At 50.7% G+C, this 12,916-nt stretch overlaps 1 protein-coding gene across 1 annotated transcript; it reads left to right on the plus strand.

Moving 5' to 3' along the window:
• On the plus strand, positions 1-11,202 carry ARHGAP9 (Rho GTPase activating protein 9). The gene is made up of 19 exons (XM_056797784.1): positions 1-131; positions 406-649; positions 736-1,250; positions 1,572-1,792; positions 2,372-2,590; positions 3,134-3,256; positions 3,561-3,632; positions 4,004-4,065; positions 4,267-4,354; positions 4,482-4,577; positions 4,758-4,856; positions 5,026-5,164; positions 5,257-5,358; positions 5,492-5,590; positions 7,367-7,444; positions 7,604-7,657; positions 7,909-8,043; positions 8,444-8,549; positions 9,108-11,202. The coding sequence occupies exons 3-19, from the start codon at positions 935-937 to the stop codon at positions 9,283-9,285; spliced, it is 2,187 nt and encodes a 728-aa protein (XP_056653762.1). The 5' UTR covers positions 1-131; positions 406-649; positions 736-934; the 3' UTR covers positions 9,286-11,202.
• Positions 11,203-12,916: the final 1,714 nt, after the last annotated feature.

Below are 12,916 nucleotides of genomic sequence, written 5' to 3' on the forward strand. Positions count from 1 at the left end.
GGGAAGGGAGTGGATTCTCTGATGTCACAGCCGGTGGGGGCCTCGTTACCTCTTCATACAAGCAGGCTGTGAACCAGAGACGGTGTAGAGGAAGCTGAGACCAAAAAAAGGGGGGAAAAGAAGTAGGCCAGGTAAGGAGGGGGAAGAAAAAGGTGATGAACGATTGGAATTAAGGCCAGACTAAAGTGCACATCATCTCAGAGGGAAAGCAAGCCGCCTCCTGTGTGGGCTTTTGAGGAATCCTGTCCAGAAGCCACAGACTGGCTCTCAGAGCCTGCTGGGGCCTGACAGTTTGTAGAAAGGCTTCTAGATGGGAGGAACCCTACTCTGCCAGCCTCTGCAGCCCCTGCCTGCCTCCAGATGGCTTTCTAGTCGCTCTAACTTTTTTTCGGTCTCCGTCTCTAGGTCTAAGACTCAAAGGCAGCACAGGAAGCGAGCAACCCGAAGTCTGGAGCCGTCAGTGCAAAAACCTTTCATGTTCATGTGGCTGTATCTCCTTCATCTTCTGCCTCTGGGGATCTCTGCTAGTGTTTTCCGTCTGGCTTGTCTCCTCTCCCCAACCCAGGCTGTGGGACCCGGGATCTGTGACCCCCCACCATTGGACACAATGGGCCTTGCAAGCTACCGGACTGACACAGTAACAGCGAAGGTTGTTCCTCTGATTTCCTGTCCCTGTCAGTCCCTCAGGCCTTGACCCAGCCCTCTGACCACATCCTCTCTCTCTCACCTCCACAGGGTCCTGGGCTTAGAAGCTCTCTACCCAGAAGCTCCCACTAAATCCCAGCATCCTCTTGAACTCCAGGAACGGAAGCACTGCACTTCCAGGGTCTTCAGTGTGACTGCTTGAACTCTGTTCCCTGTTCTGGGTCTCCGTCTTGCTCTAGGGTTCTGATGCCTTGTCCCCTCCACAGGAGACCAGGGCCTTCTAACTGCCATGTTTTCTGGCAAATGGTGGCTGGGGCCCAGGGACCCCTTGGGGGTGGGAGCCCAGGGCCCATCCCGGGGAGCCCGCCTCTACATCCTCTATGGCTTCACCTACATGGGAGCGGATGGCCAGCAGGTGTCTCTGGCTGAAGGGGATCGGTTCCTCCTGCTTCGAAAGACCAACCCAGACTGGTGGTTGGTGAGGCCCCTGGGAGCACCCCCAAACACTCGGCCTCTTTTTGTCCCCGCTGCCTATGTGGCTGAGGAGTCTACACCCCCTGGGAGGGCTGCGGCCACTCCTACTGACCAATTCCTCTGTGCCCCCAGTAAGTGATCCCCTCCTCTTCTCCCCCAGCCCTAGCACCCCTCAGTAACCCCCCGCTGCCCTGCGCCTGCCCAATGCCCTTGTGTCTTATCATGCCCTAATTAGCGAGCGATCCTTCCTTCGGCTGGGTTTTCATAGCTTCTCGGGCTTCCCCCATCAGCCCCCCGAAATCCGTCTGCTGCCATTTCAAGGCCCATCTATCATTATTCCGCTTCCCAAGCACCATGCTTGCCGGCCCCATCCCTGATCCATGGCCCCCGGAATGAGGGAGCCCCAGAAATGTGGGAGGATCCGTTTTCTCTCCGCCATTCTCTGTCACCAGAACCAAACTGGTTCCACGCTTCCCTGGAGGAACTGTCCGTGACTCAGGCAGCCCAGAGTCCACCCTCCAGCCTGTCCTGGCAGCCCTCTCTCCCGCCGAGAAAGCCAAGAAGTCTCAGTACAGCTGGGTTGAGTCCGAGCCCGCCGCGATCGCTCTCAGAGGGCCTGTCTGGGCAGCTGCGCCCTCCAGAAGACCTGCGCACTGGACGCGAGACCTCCACCGTGAGAAATCCCGCCCCACCCCCACCCCCACGATTCCGACGACCTGGGAGCCTGTGGCCTCCGCCCGCCCCAGAGCCTCGGGTCCTCTGAGGCCTCGCGCTCTTCGCCGCGCCTGCCTGCCTTCGCGGCCTAAGCCACGCCGCCCGCCCCGGCCTCCCAGGCGAAGGAGACCCCTCTCCTCTTTGGAGCCCAGTCTAGGCTCTTTCTCCGTCTTCTCTGCAGCCTGGGCAGGCGGCGTGGGTGGAGCCCCGAGCTCTGCCCCGCCCTACCCCACCCCGAGGCCGACGGCATGTTCCCCTTTCCTTCAGCCTTGGGGTTAGAGTTGTGTGGTGGGGGGGAAGTTGGCAACAGGAAGCCGGTAAGAGTAAAGTTAAGGGGAGGAGAGCGAGAGGGTTGGAAACGGCCAGAAGAAGCCTCCCAGCACCTACCTGGGCACCCACCCAGGAGCAGGAGCCCGGAGGAAGGAACAGGGAGCCGGAGTCCGCCGGCTGGGACCTGCCCGAGGGGGCTATCGGGAAAGACAGCGAGGGAGGAGCTTGCATCCGCAACCTCATCCCCCTCTCCCCACCCTCCCAGCAGGCGGGGCGCTGGTCCCCCATGTCCGAGGCCCCCCTCTACTGTAACCTGGTGGACCTGCGCCGCTGCTCCCAGACCCCTCCTCCAGGCCCCACTCGACCCCCACTCCAGCGGCTGGACTGCTGGGAGCAGCATCTGGACGTGGACTCTGGCCGCTGTTTCTACGTCCACTCCCTGACTGGCCAGGCGTCCTGGAAACCTCCCCGAAGAGCTCGTGAGAAGGTGAGAGGGAGAGGCCTTCCTCTTCCGAGCCCGCGGCTGCCCCCTCTCTCACCCCAGCACCTTACTCGGTGCTGCCCCTCCCCCTTCTCTCTGCTGGGCTCCCTCCGCCCTCCCAATGGTGGCCCCGGATACACCTGAAAGCAAAAAGGGGCCCAAGGCTGAAGCTGCCGTTGACCTCTTCTCCGGTTTTCAAATGCGTAAAATAAAACTGGAGGGATCCCGGATTATGCACGAAAGGGAAGTGAACTGGATTCTAAGTCACCTAACAGGGGGAGGTAGCTAGGTGACTGGGAGCCAGCCCTAGAGATGGGAGGTCCTGGTTTCAAATGTAACCTCAGACACTTCCCAACTAGGTGACCCTGGGCGAGTCACTTGACCCCAGTCTCCTAGCTCTTACCACTCCTCTGCCTTGGAGCTACCTATCTAAGTTCTGTTCTGTTTTTAACAAAAGTGACCAGGTTGTTTCTAAGGGTCCCTGGGGCTCAGGCTAAGAACCCCTCTGTCATTCATTCTGAGCTGTGCCCCTTCCCCCCAAATGACCAGACTCCAGACTCCATGGAGGGGACCCCGCACCCAGGGGGTGACACTGGAGCTCCGAAGGCCCAGGAAAGCAGTGGAGGCCCGTCCAATCAGGTGTCAGAGGCCAAAGAGCCCAGGGCCACTCAGGTGAGCTCTCTTTAAGCCCTCCTGGCACTCCAGGGAAGATGCTTAGGCTTCCTTTGCTCGGGGAGCCTGCCCCACCCTTCCAGCCCCCTCCCCCAGCACCCCCACCTACCCAGCCCTTGCCCAGTGGCTGACCTCCCTTTTTTCCTTCGCGGTTTTCTTTGTTCCCCGCCCACCTCCTGTTGCCAGCCGCACTCTCACTGTCTCCTTCCCCCTTCTGTGGAACTCCCAATGTGAGAGCCCCAGGCTTGCCCTCCCCTCCTCCCCGTCCTCCTTCGGCCTCACTGGCTCCTCCTCCTCCTCCCAGACCCTCCTTTCGGACAGTCCCCGAGACTCCCTGACTGCCAGATCCCGGCCTCAGCTCCTGGACGACCCTCACGTGAGTCTCCTCCCCCTTCACTGTCCTGGGTCCTCTGAGACCCCCCTCTCTACCTCCACTGCGGATGCAGAAAATGTTTGCTCCTTCCTTGACCCCTGGAAGGGCTTGTTGGCGGCACCAGTGACTCGGAGGGGTTCTTCTGGGTCTGTACCTGTCTTGCTCGAATCCACAGCACCCCCCCCCACCCCCTTTAGTGGAAAGGGGGCCAGGCCTGTCAGCAGCGCCCCAAGCCTGAGCAGCCTTTGCTGCGTGGACAGTCCCTGAGGCCGAGGAGCATCTAGGCCCATAGAGCAGGTTCTGGGGGTCACTCCTGCGCCCTGGGGCCACCCTCTATCCCGCCTGATGATCCCTTTCCCATCTTCCTCCCCCAGGAGGTGGAGAAGTCTGGCATGCTCAACAAGACCAAGATTGCCGAGGGGGGCCGGAAGCTCAGGTGGGGATCGTGGAGACGACGGACCCCTCCCCCAAGCGCCTGGGGTGACCAAGGGAATGAGGGCCAGTGTAGACCCCAGGCTTGTCCCGACCAAGGTGGTGGACTCCCAGGTCTCCCTGGAGGAATTCCTTGATCGGAGAAGCCGGGGGTATCGGGGAGTCGTCTCCCTGGGGGTAATGACCTCCCAAATGCCCCCTCTAGGAAGAACTGGGGCTCCTCCTGGGTGGTGTTGGCGGGAAACAGCCTGGTGTTTTACAAAGTTCCTCCAACTTCCACGCCTGCTGGATGGGTGAGAGATGCATGCTGGGAAAGGGCTGTGGGAATGGGGAGTGGATGGTCGGGAGTGTTAGCCCTGAGGGCAGCGGAGGCCCAGTGCACTCACATCCTCAGTTCTCTCCTGCCCTGCCCTCCCCCAGGGCCCAGCTAGCAGCCGGCCAGAGAGCAGCGTGGACCTGAGAGGGGCAGCTCTGGCCCACGGCAGACATCTGTCCAGCCGCCCGAATGTCCTGCATGTGAGTGAGCGTCCGTCCCACGCCCCTCTCGGGCCACAAACATGGCTGCCCAGTCTCTGGCTGCCCAGCATCCCTCATCTTCCGGAAGGCAGGCCCCGCGTACATCCCAGGGGTCTGCCTCCCAGCCACGTGCTCTCACCAGTCAACTAAGGCAGCCTCTCCCTCCCTGGCCGCCCTCAGGTGCGGACCGTCCCAGGACACGAGTTCCTGTTGCAGTCCGACGATGAGACGGAGTTCCGAGCCTGGCGCCGGGCCCTCCGGGAGGTCATCAGCCGACTGGTCAGGGGGCCCAGAGCCCGGGTGCAGGGCTGGGGAGGGAAATTCAGGGACAAGCTCAGGGGACTGGTCGTGGAGCAAGCCCAGGGAGCTGAGGAAGGCCTTCTCTCCTTCCCTCACCCCTCGCTCCCAACCCCCTTGCCCCCCAATATCCAGCTGTGTCTGATTCCAGGAGCGGGAGAACCCCCTGGAACTCCGACTCTCTGGGTCTGGGCCGGCCGAGCTGGAGGAGCTGAGCCCGGGCGAGGAGGACGAGGAGCCCGAGCCCAGGTTCCTGCTCGGATGGCGAGGAGGGAGCCGCAGGGTCTCTTGTAAGAAGCGGGGTCTGGTGGGACCACCGAGCCAGGCCAGGGCAGGGCCTGGGGGAGGGGCCTTCCCCCCAACCCTCCTCGCGCTTCCTCAGGTCGAGGCCCTGAAGAGCAGAACCGAGTCAGGAACAAGCTGAAAAAGCTAATAGCGAAGAGACCCCCCCTGCAGAGCCTCCAGGACCGGGGGCTGCTCCGAGGTGCATGGTGGGAGAAGAGGGAGGCATTGTGGGTCTGAGGGCTTCTCCCGCAGTCAGGGGCTTGGGGGGGCCTAAGGAATACCATAGGGCAGACTGCCCCCCCAGCACTGCTCTCTCCCCCCCCCCCCCCCAGACCAGGTGTTTGGCTGCCACCTGGAGTCTCTGTGTGAGAGGGAAGGAAGCACCGTGCCCCAGTTCTTCAGACTCTGCATAGACACTGTGGACAAGAGAGGTGACGCCCCCCAGAGCCCCAGCAGCCCCCTCACCCCCCCCCCAGGACGTGTGCGCACACACACACACACACACACACACACACACACGTCCTGTGTAAGTAGAAGGTGCTCCCCAGGCCTCTCCCAGCATCCCACTGACTAACCGTGGGGAGGTATGAGTTTTGTGTAGCTCTGCCTCTTTTCCTGGGAGTTGGGGAGAGCCAGGCCGGAGAAGTTTATTCATGTGGTCATGCTTAAGTTTTGTATTCTGTTCTTTTATTCCTTCTACTTCAAGTGATGAGTAATGCATCTTATAAAATATAAAACAATGGATATTAATTTATTTTTTAAAAATATTGCATTTATTATTAATTTATTTACTTATAAAATATGAATTTAGATCTTACGATACACACACAGATGGACACACACCCACAGACACACAGACACACAAACTTCCTTCACTTCCAAACTCTTCTGCAAATCCCGTCTAAACTTTCCAGCCGTGGCCTCTCCCCAGCCCTCCACACACTTTCTAGACACCTCTAGATTCTTTTTTACCTTTTCCCTCAGTTCTTCAGTTCCTACAAACCTGTACTAAAGTTCTGCTAGGTTTAAGCGTCTGGACTGGCGCTGAACTCGCACCCTCCTCCCAAGGTGCACACTATCTATGGAAGGGAGAAAGGGAAATAAATACCTCTGAGATAAATAAGTCCTTCCGACAAGCCCCAGTAAGGGAACTCTGTGAGATGGCAAACAACCCTTCCTGAGAGAAGTAACACCTGGTTGGGCCTTAAAGCAATCCCCACTGAGGGGGATGAAATGGAGCGAGCTATTCTATTTTGCATAATATATGTATGACCCAGATCAAATCACCTGCAAACACTGGAAGGGAGACAGGAAGATAAGTTCAATTATATAACAGGAGAACTTGTGTGGAAATTGATTACTTATAATTGGTAAAAAAAAAACGATCATAAAAAAACAAAATAAGAGAAATCTAAACAAATTAAAGAATGTTAAAATTATTTTTACACATAATCAGAGAAAATAAATGATTATTATTTTAAAACTTCCCTTTTTAGAACCAGTACTGTGTATGGGTTCTAACACAGAAGAGCAACAAGAGCTGAACAATGGAGGTTGAGTGACTTACCCAGAGTCACACAGCTAGGAATGTCTGAGCCAAATTTGAACCCAGGTCCTCCTAACTCCAAGCTTGGCACCCTACCTACTGTTCTACCTAGTTGTCCCTTGGAATAATCTATTCTAATTACGAGTCACAGCTTGAAGAGACCCAAGACAGAAGGCAGGACAAAGTGGAGTGGATAGTTATGCAATTTGACTGGAACTTGGATGTGTGAAGGGGAGTAGTATAAAGTTGGAAAAGGAGGCAAGAAGCAGATCTTGGAAGGATTTAGAGGCCAGGACCAGAAATTTGTACGTTTAGGGATAAACATCAGGAATCTGAAGGTTTTTGAGTAATGGAATTGCATGATTGGAACAACAGATACAGGCAGCTGTGAGAAGAATGGGTCGGAGAGGGGCAGCTAAGTAGCATAGAGAAAAAAGGCATCTGGCCTCATCAGGAGGACCTGTGTTCAAATCTGGCCTCAGAAACTTCCGACTGTGTGCCCCTGGGCAAGGCCCCTGAATCCCAGCTGCCTAGCCCTTAGATATTCTGCCTTAGTCTTGGTTAAAAAGTAAGAGTTTAAAATGTTTTTAAAAGACTGGATTGGAGAGAGATCAGGCTTGTCCCCTGGTTCACTCCTTGCCTTGTCCTGCCTCGCTTTTAGGTCTGGATGTGGATGGTATTTACAGAGTCAGTGGAAATCTGGCTATCATCCAGAAACTTCGGTTCCTGGTGGACAGAGGTAGGAGGAATTGGCTTGAGTGTTGAATCTGGTGAGGGGTGGGCAGTGGGGAGGATTGGGAGGGAAAGCAGGAGCAGATGGAAAGTGTGAGGGGTGAAGAAGAAATCATGGTTGGGGACCTGGACATGCCATTGACCTCTCTCCCTCTGTGTCCGGCAGAGCGAGCGGTCACCTCTGATGGAAGATACCTGTTCCCCGAGCAGCCAGGACAAGGCACTTACATGGAGCTGCCAATCCCCCAACTTTTCCACTTCTCCCAAGTGTTTCATGTTCTCCCTGCTTGCTTCAATCCTCCCACAGAAAGCGAATCTAAACGAAATCCCCAACCTCTTAGCTCGATGCATTAAGCTCCGGGTTATCCTCTGCTTGTGTCCTCCTCCCGGTTCCTCAGCTCTTCATCCCTTTGGCGTCCCCCTAACCCATCCTGTGCCCTCCTCTGTACTCACACACCCTTCCCCCGACAGAGGGCCGGCTAGACCTGGACAGTGCAGAATGGGATGACATCCATGTCGTCACTGGAGCCTTAAAGCTTTTTCTTCGGGAGCTTCCCCAACCCCTGGTCCCTCCATCACTCCTGTCACCCCTCCGTGAAGCCCTTGGTAGGGTGTGGGGACTTAGAAGGGCTTTGGCATGAGGGTGAATGGGAGGTAAGAGACAGGAGACCTCAGCTCCTAGGTCGAAAGAGATACGGGGAAGAAATGCCAGTGGGAGAAGGCTCAGTAAAGTCTTTCACTAAATCTGCCCTACCCTAAACAGAGCTCCTGAGGGGAAACTGGTTAGCAAAGTGAATAGTGCCAGGCTTGGAGTTGGGAGAACCTGGGTTCAGATGTGACCTAAGACACTTCCTAGCTGTGTGACCCTGGGCAAGTCACTTAACCTCAGGAGCATGATCCTTACTGCTCTTCTGCCTTGGAACTGATATTTAGTATGGAATCTAAGACAGAAGGTAGGGGTTTTTAAAAGTGGATCCCAACCCAACTTCCATTCCCCTTTCTCTAGCACTTTCTGAGTCAGAGCAACGCTTATCCCGGATACAGGAGCTCATAGGCTCAATGCCAAAGCCCAATCGAGACACCCTTCGGTGCCTTCTGGAACATTTATGCAGGTAACAATAGAGGAATACCTGTGTGGAAGGGAACCTGTGTGGAAGGGAAGGGGCTAGGGGAACACATTCCTCACGAATGGAGGAGTCCAGGTAGAAACTGAACTAGGGTACAGTTATCCGTTTAGGTGGAGCTGAGGGAGGGTCTATGTTTGTGGAAATGGCAAGTAGAACTCTACTTAGGGTCTGCTTAGTAGGGAAGGGAATAAGCATTTATTAAGCACCTACTACATGCCAGACACTGTGCTAAGTGCTTTATAATTTATCCCATAGCAATGGTCATTAGACCAAGGACAAGAAGGAAATGGGAGTCAGATAGGGGAAGCAGGGCTAAAGATATAAGGAAAAGTCACAGCTTCCCTCTTCTCCTCCCTCCCTTCCTCCCTCCCTCCCTCCCTTCCTCCCTTCCTTCCTCCCTCCCTCCCTCCCTTCCTTCCTTCCTTCCTTCCGCCCTTCCGCCCTTCCGCCCTTCCCCCTCTCTCCCTCCATCCTTCCCTCCCTCCCTCAGTGGCACATAATTTGGAGAGTGATATACCTCATCCCTCTGACTCTGATCCACAGGGTGATAGCCCATGCGGACAAGAACCGAATGACCCCACACAATTTGGGTATTGTGTTTGGACCAACACTGCTACGACCAGAGCAAGAGACCTCTGACCCAGCTGCCCATGTCTTCTATCCCGGACAACTGGTTCAGCTGCTGCTGAATGACTTCACCAGTCTCTTCCCTAACCTGTAAATCCTGGACTCTGCCCTTCATGAATGTGTTGAGCTGACCTCAACTCTGAAAACAAGGGATAGGAGGGATGGGACCTCCATTTGTTAGCCATAACATTTGAGCAGGACTATCTATTAGCCATAACATTCAGTTAAACCTCCATTGGGTAGCCTATTTGATTCCAATGGTGATGTCCATTTTGAGGGTTTCCATATTAAGGAAGCTTGTAAATTTTTTTGTATTAGGAAAGGAGGGTCTTCATTGGGGGAGTCTGTTTGGGACATTAGACCCTATTCAGTATCATCTGATTTTAGCTTTGTGTATTGGGGATGGTTATCCTTCAATAAGGAAAGACTCACATTCAACCCAGATTCATCCTAGAGACCCAAGAAAGGGGATCAGATTTTCCTAATTGCTCTGATTCCTTGTGCCCCCATCAAGGACCAGAACTCTGAGACAAAAATAAAGCTTAGGTAGGGCTCCTATTTACAAGTCTCCCCCAAAGTGGTTCTGAGAGTCCCTGCAAGAAAAGGTACTTAATTTACAAATTAAATTATCAGATATAGGACAGCTATTTCCTTTGTGCTTTAAGTAGCTACTGAAACTGCTGTATGCTTAAAATACAAAAGATTCATCTGTATATTAACAAATACTTAAAAAATAAAACAATAACATATCACAGCTGTTTACTATCCCCAAGTAATAAAGGCATTTATGAGACTACTGTTGCTAAACAAATATTTCACATTCAACTTGGATCTATATTGGACAACCAACTGAAAAGGTTCAGGTCTTGTGGTTCAACCAAACATGGCTCTTTATCCCTAATTTCAGGATGAAACTTGGGATCATCTTTTTATTTCCTGGAGAAGCAGACTGGAAGCACTTTGGGTTGGGTAGCCATAACTGCAATAAAAACTCAAGAACTTCCAAACTTGTGAGGTAGCCACTACAGTTGGAAAGGTCCATCTCTGCATCTAAGGTTGTGGCAAACATCTTATGGGTGGTATACCTGTGCTCAGGGAAGAAAGACAAAACAGTCATGACAACCAGGAACTTAAAGTTTAGTCTCGGGTTCAAGCAGCCAGCACAGGTTCTTGTTGTAATATGCTTAACAACTACCATTGTTACTGCAGGGTGTAGATAGGTAGACAGGTTACAAGTCTCTGTAGGTAGGAAAGAAATCTCCTTTTCTCCTCTCTGATAATCCAAGGTGGAGCTGGAAAAGTCCCACTACTCGATCTATGTTCCAGAGATTCAAAAAAGAAAAAGAAAGAGGACCTATTTGTACAAAAATGTTTATAGCAGCTCATTTTGTGGTGACAAAATTGGAAATGGAAGGGTTGACCAACTGGGGAATGGCCGAACAAGTTGTATATAATTGTAATGGAATACTATTGTGATACAAGAAATGATGAGCAGGATGATTACAGAAAAACCTGGAGTTACCCAAATTAATGCAAAGTAAATGAGCAAAACAAATGAATATTGTACCCAGTAACAGCAATATCATACAATCATCTACCTGGAATGGCTTAGCTATCCCAGCAATCCAATGATCCAAGACAATTCCAAAGAACTCATGATGAAAAATGCTACCCACGTCCAGAGAAAGAACTGATAAGAGTCTGACTGCAGATTTATTACTTTATTTTCTTCATTTTTTAAAATACGAATCTTCTCATCATGACAAGTTCGGAAATATGGTTTTCATGATCACATATGTATAACCTACATCAAATTGCTTACTGTCTTAGGGAGGGGGAGAGAGTATATTTTGCATGATAATACTTGTAAAACTGAGATCAAATTGTTTACCGTCCCCAGGAGGGGAGAGGGAAGGGAGACAAAATAAGTTTTGATCTTATAACTTCAAAAGATGTGTGCAGAAAATTGCTATTATATGTACTTGGGAAAATAAAATATCTTTTTAAAGGATGTATTTAATTGATTAATTTAGACTCTTTCTCCATGGTTACATGATTTGTGTTCTTTCCCTCCTCTCCTCCCTCCCCCTCTCCTGTAGCCATCGAGCAATTCCACTGGGTTTACATGTATCATTGATCAAGACTTATTTCCATATTATTAATGTTTGCAACAGAGCGATCATTCAAAGTCATCATCCTCAATCATATACCCATCGGACCATGTGATCAAGAAAATGTTTTTCTTCTGTGTTTCTGCTCCCATAAAATATTTTTTGAAAGGAAGAAAAGATTTGATATTGCAAAAGAAAAAAAAAAGAAATACCCAAATGAAAATTCCCCCTAATATGATAGCCAAATTCTAGTCCTCCCAGGTCCAGGAGAAAATATTGCAAGTAGACAGAAAGTACAATTCAAATATCATGGAGACACAGGATCACCCAAGATTTAGTGGCTTCCATGTTAAAGTTGCAGAGGGCTTAGAATACAATATTCCAGAAGGCAAAGAAGCCAGAGACTACAACCAAGAATAAACTACCCAGAAAAACCAGGCGTAATACTTCAGGGTAGGAGTGGGGAAATCAATATTTAATGAAATAAAGGACTTTTAAGCATTCCCAATGAAAAGACTAGAGATGAATAGAAAATCTGACACTCAAACCCAAGGCTCAAGAGATTTATAAAAAGATAAACATGAAAGAGATATCATAAAAGACTGCTTACATTCCTAAATGGGAAGATGATGAATGTAGCTCCTAAAAACATTATCAGTATTAGAGCAGTTAGGAGGAGTCTAAGGGGTGTGAGTTGATTATGTTGGGATGAACTAAAAAAAAATGAAGGGATGGTAAAAAAAGAAGGAGGAAGGGAGAGGGGGAAAGGGAAATTATCTCACAAAAGAAAAACTTTTATAATGGAGAGGGACGATGGCAGGCAATGAATAGTTAAACTGTACTCTCAACAGAATGGGTTCAAAGATAGAGGAACATATATACCCATTCAGTTGAGTATAGAAATCTATCTTATCCAACAGAGAAATAGGAGGGGAAGGAGATAAAAGAAAGTGGGAGGTGATAAAAGGGAGGGTGGATTAAGGGAGGCAGTGAGTGATCAGAAACAAAATAGCCTTTTGAAGAAGAAAGAGAGGATAAACAGAAGAAAATAAAATACATGTAATCAGAACTGTAAATGTGAATGGAATTGAGCTCACCCGTAAAACAGAAATAGAGAGCAGAATGGATTAGAAACTTGTTTGATTGGAATCCAACAATATGCTGTTTATAAGAGACACACTTGAAACATAAAGACACATAGAGTTAAAATAAGGGGCTGGAGGAGAATCTATTATGATTCAGCGGCAATTAAAAAAGGCAATCATGATCTCAGACAAAGCAGAGACAAAAATAGGCCAAATTAAAAGAGATAATCAGGGAAACAATATTTCACGAAAAGGTACAATAGACAATGGGTAAGATAAAAAACTTTTATGGCAAGTTTTCTCTGATAAAGATCTTTTTCCTCAAATATACAGGGAACTGGGTTCAAATTTATAAAAATAAGAGTCATTCTCCAATTAATACATTTATCAGGGGATATGAACAGGCATTTTCCAGAAGAAATCAAAGCTATTGTGAAGATTGCATTTGGCTCTCCCCTGATTGTAACAATGAAAGTACTTGACTCTTCCTTGATTGTGAAGATTTAAATTGTAACTCATGTCTATTTTT

This window comes from Monodelphis domestica, chromosome 5 (genome assembly GCF_027887165.1).
Source record: "Monodelphis domestica isolate mMonDom1 chromosome 5, mMonDom1.pri, whole genome shotgun sequence".
Lineage (NCBI taxonomy): Eukaryota > Metazoa > Chordata > Mammalia > Didelphimorphia > Didelphidae > Monodelphis > Monodelphis domestica.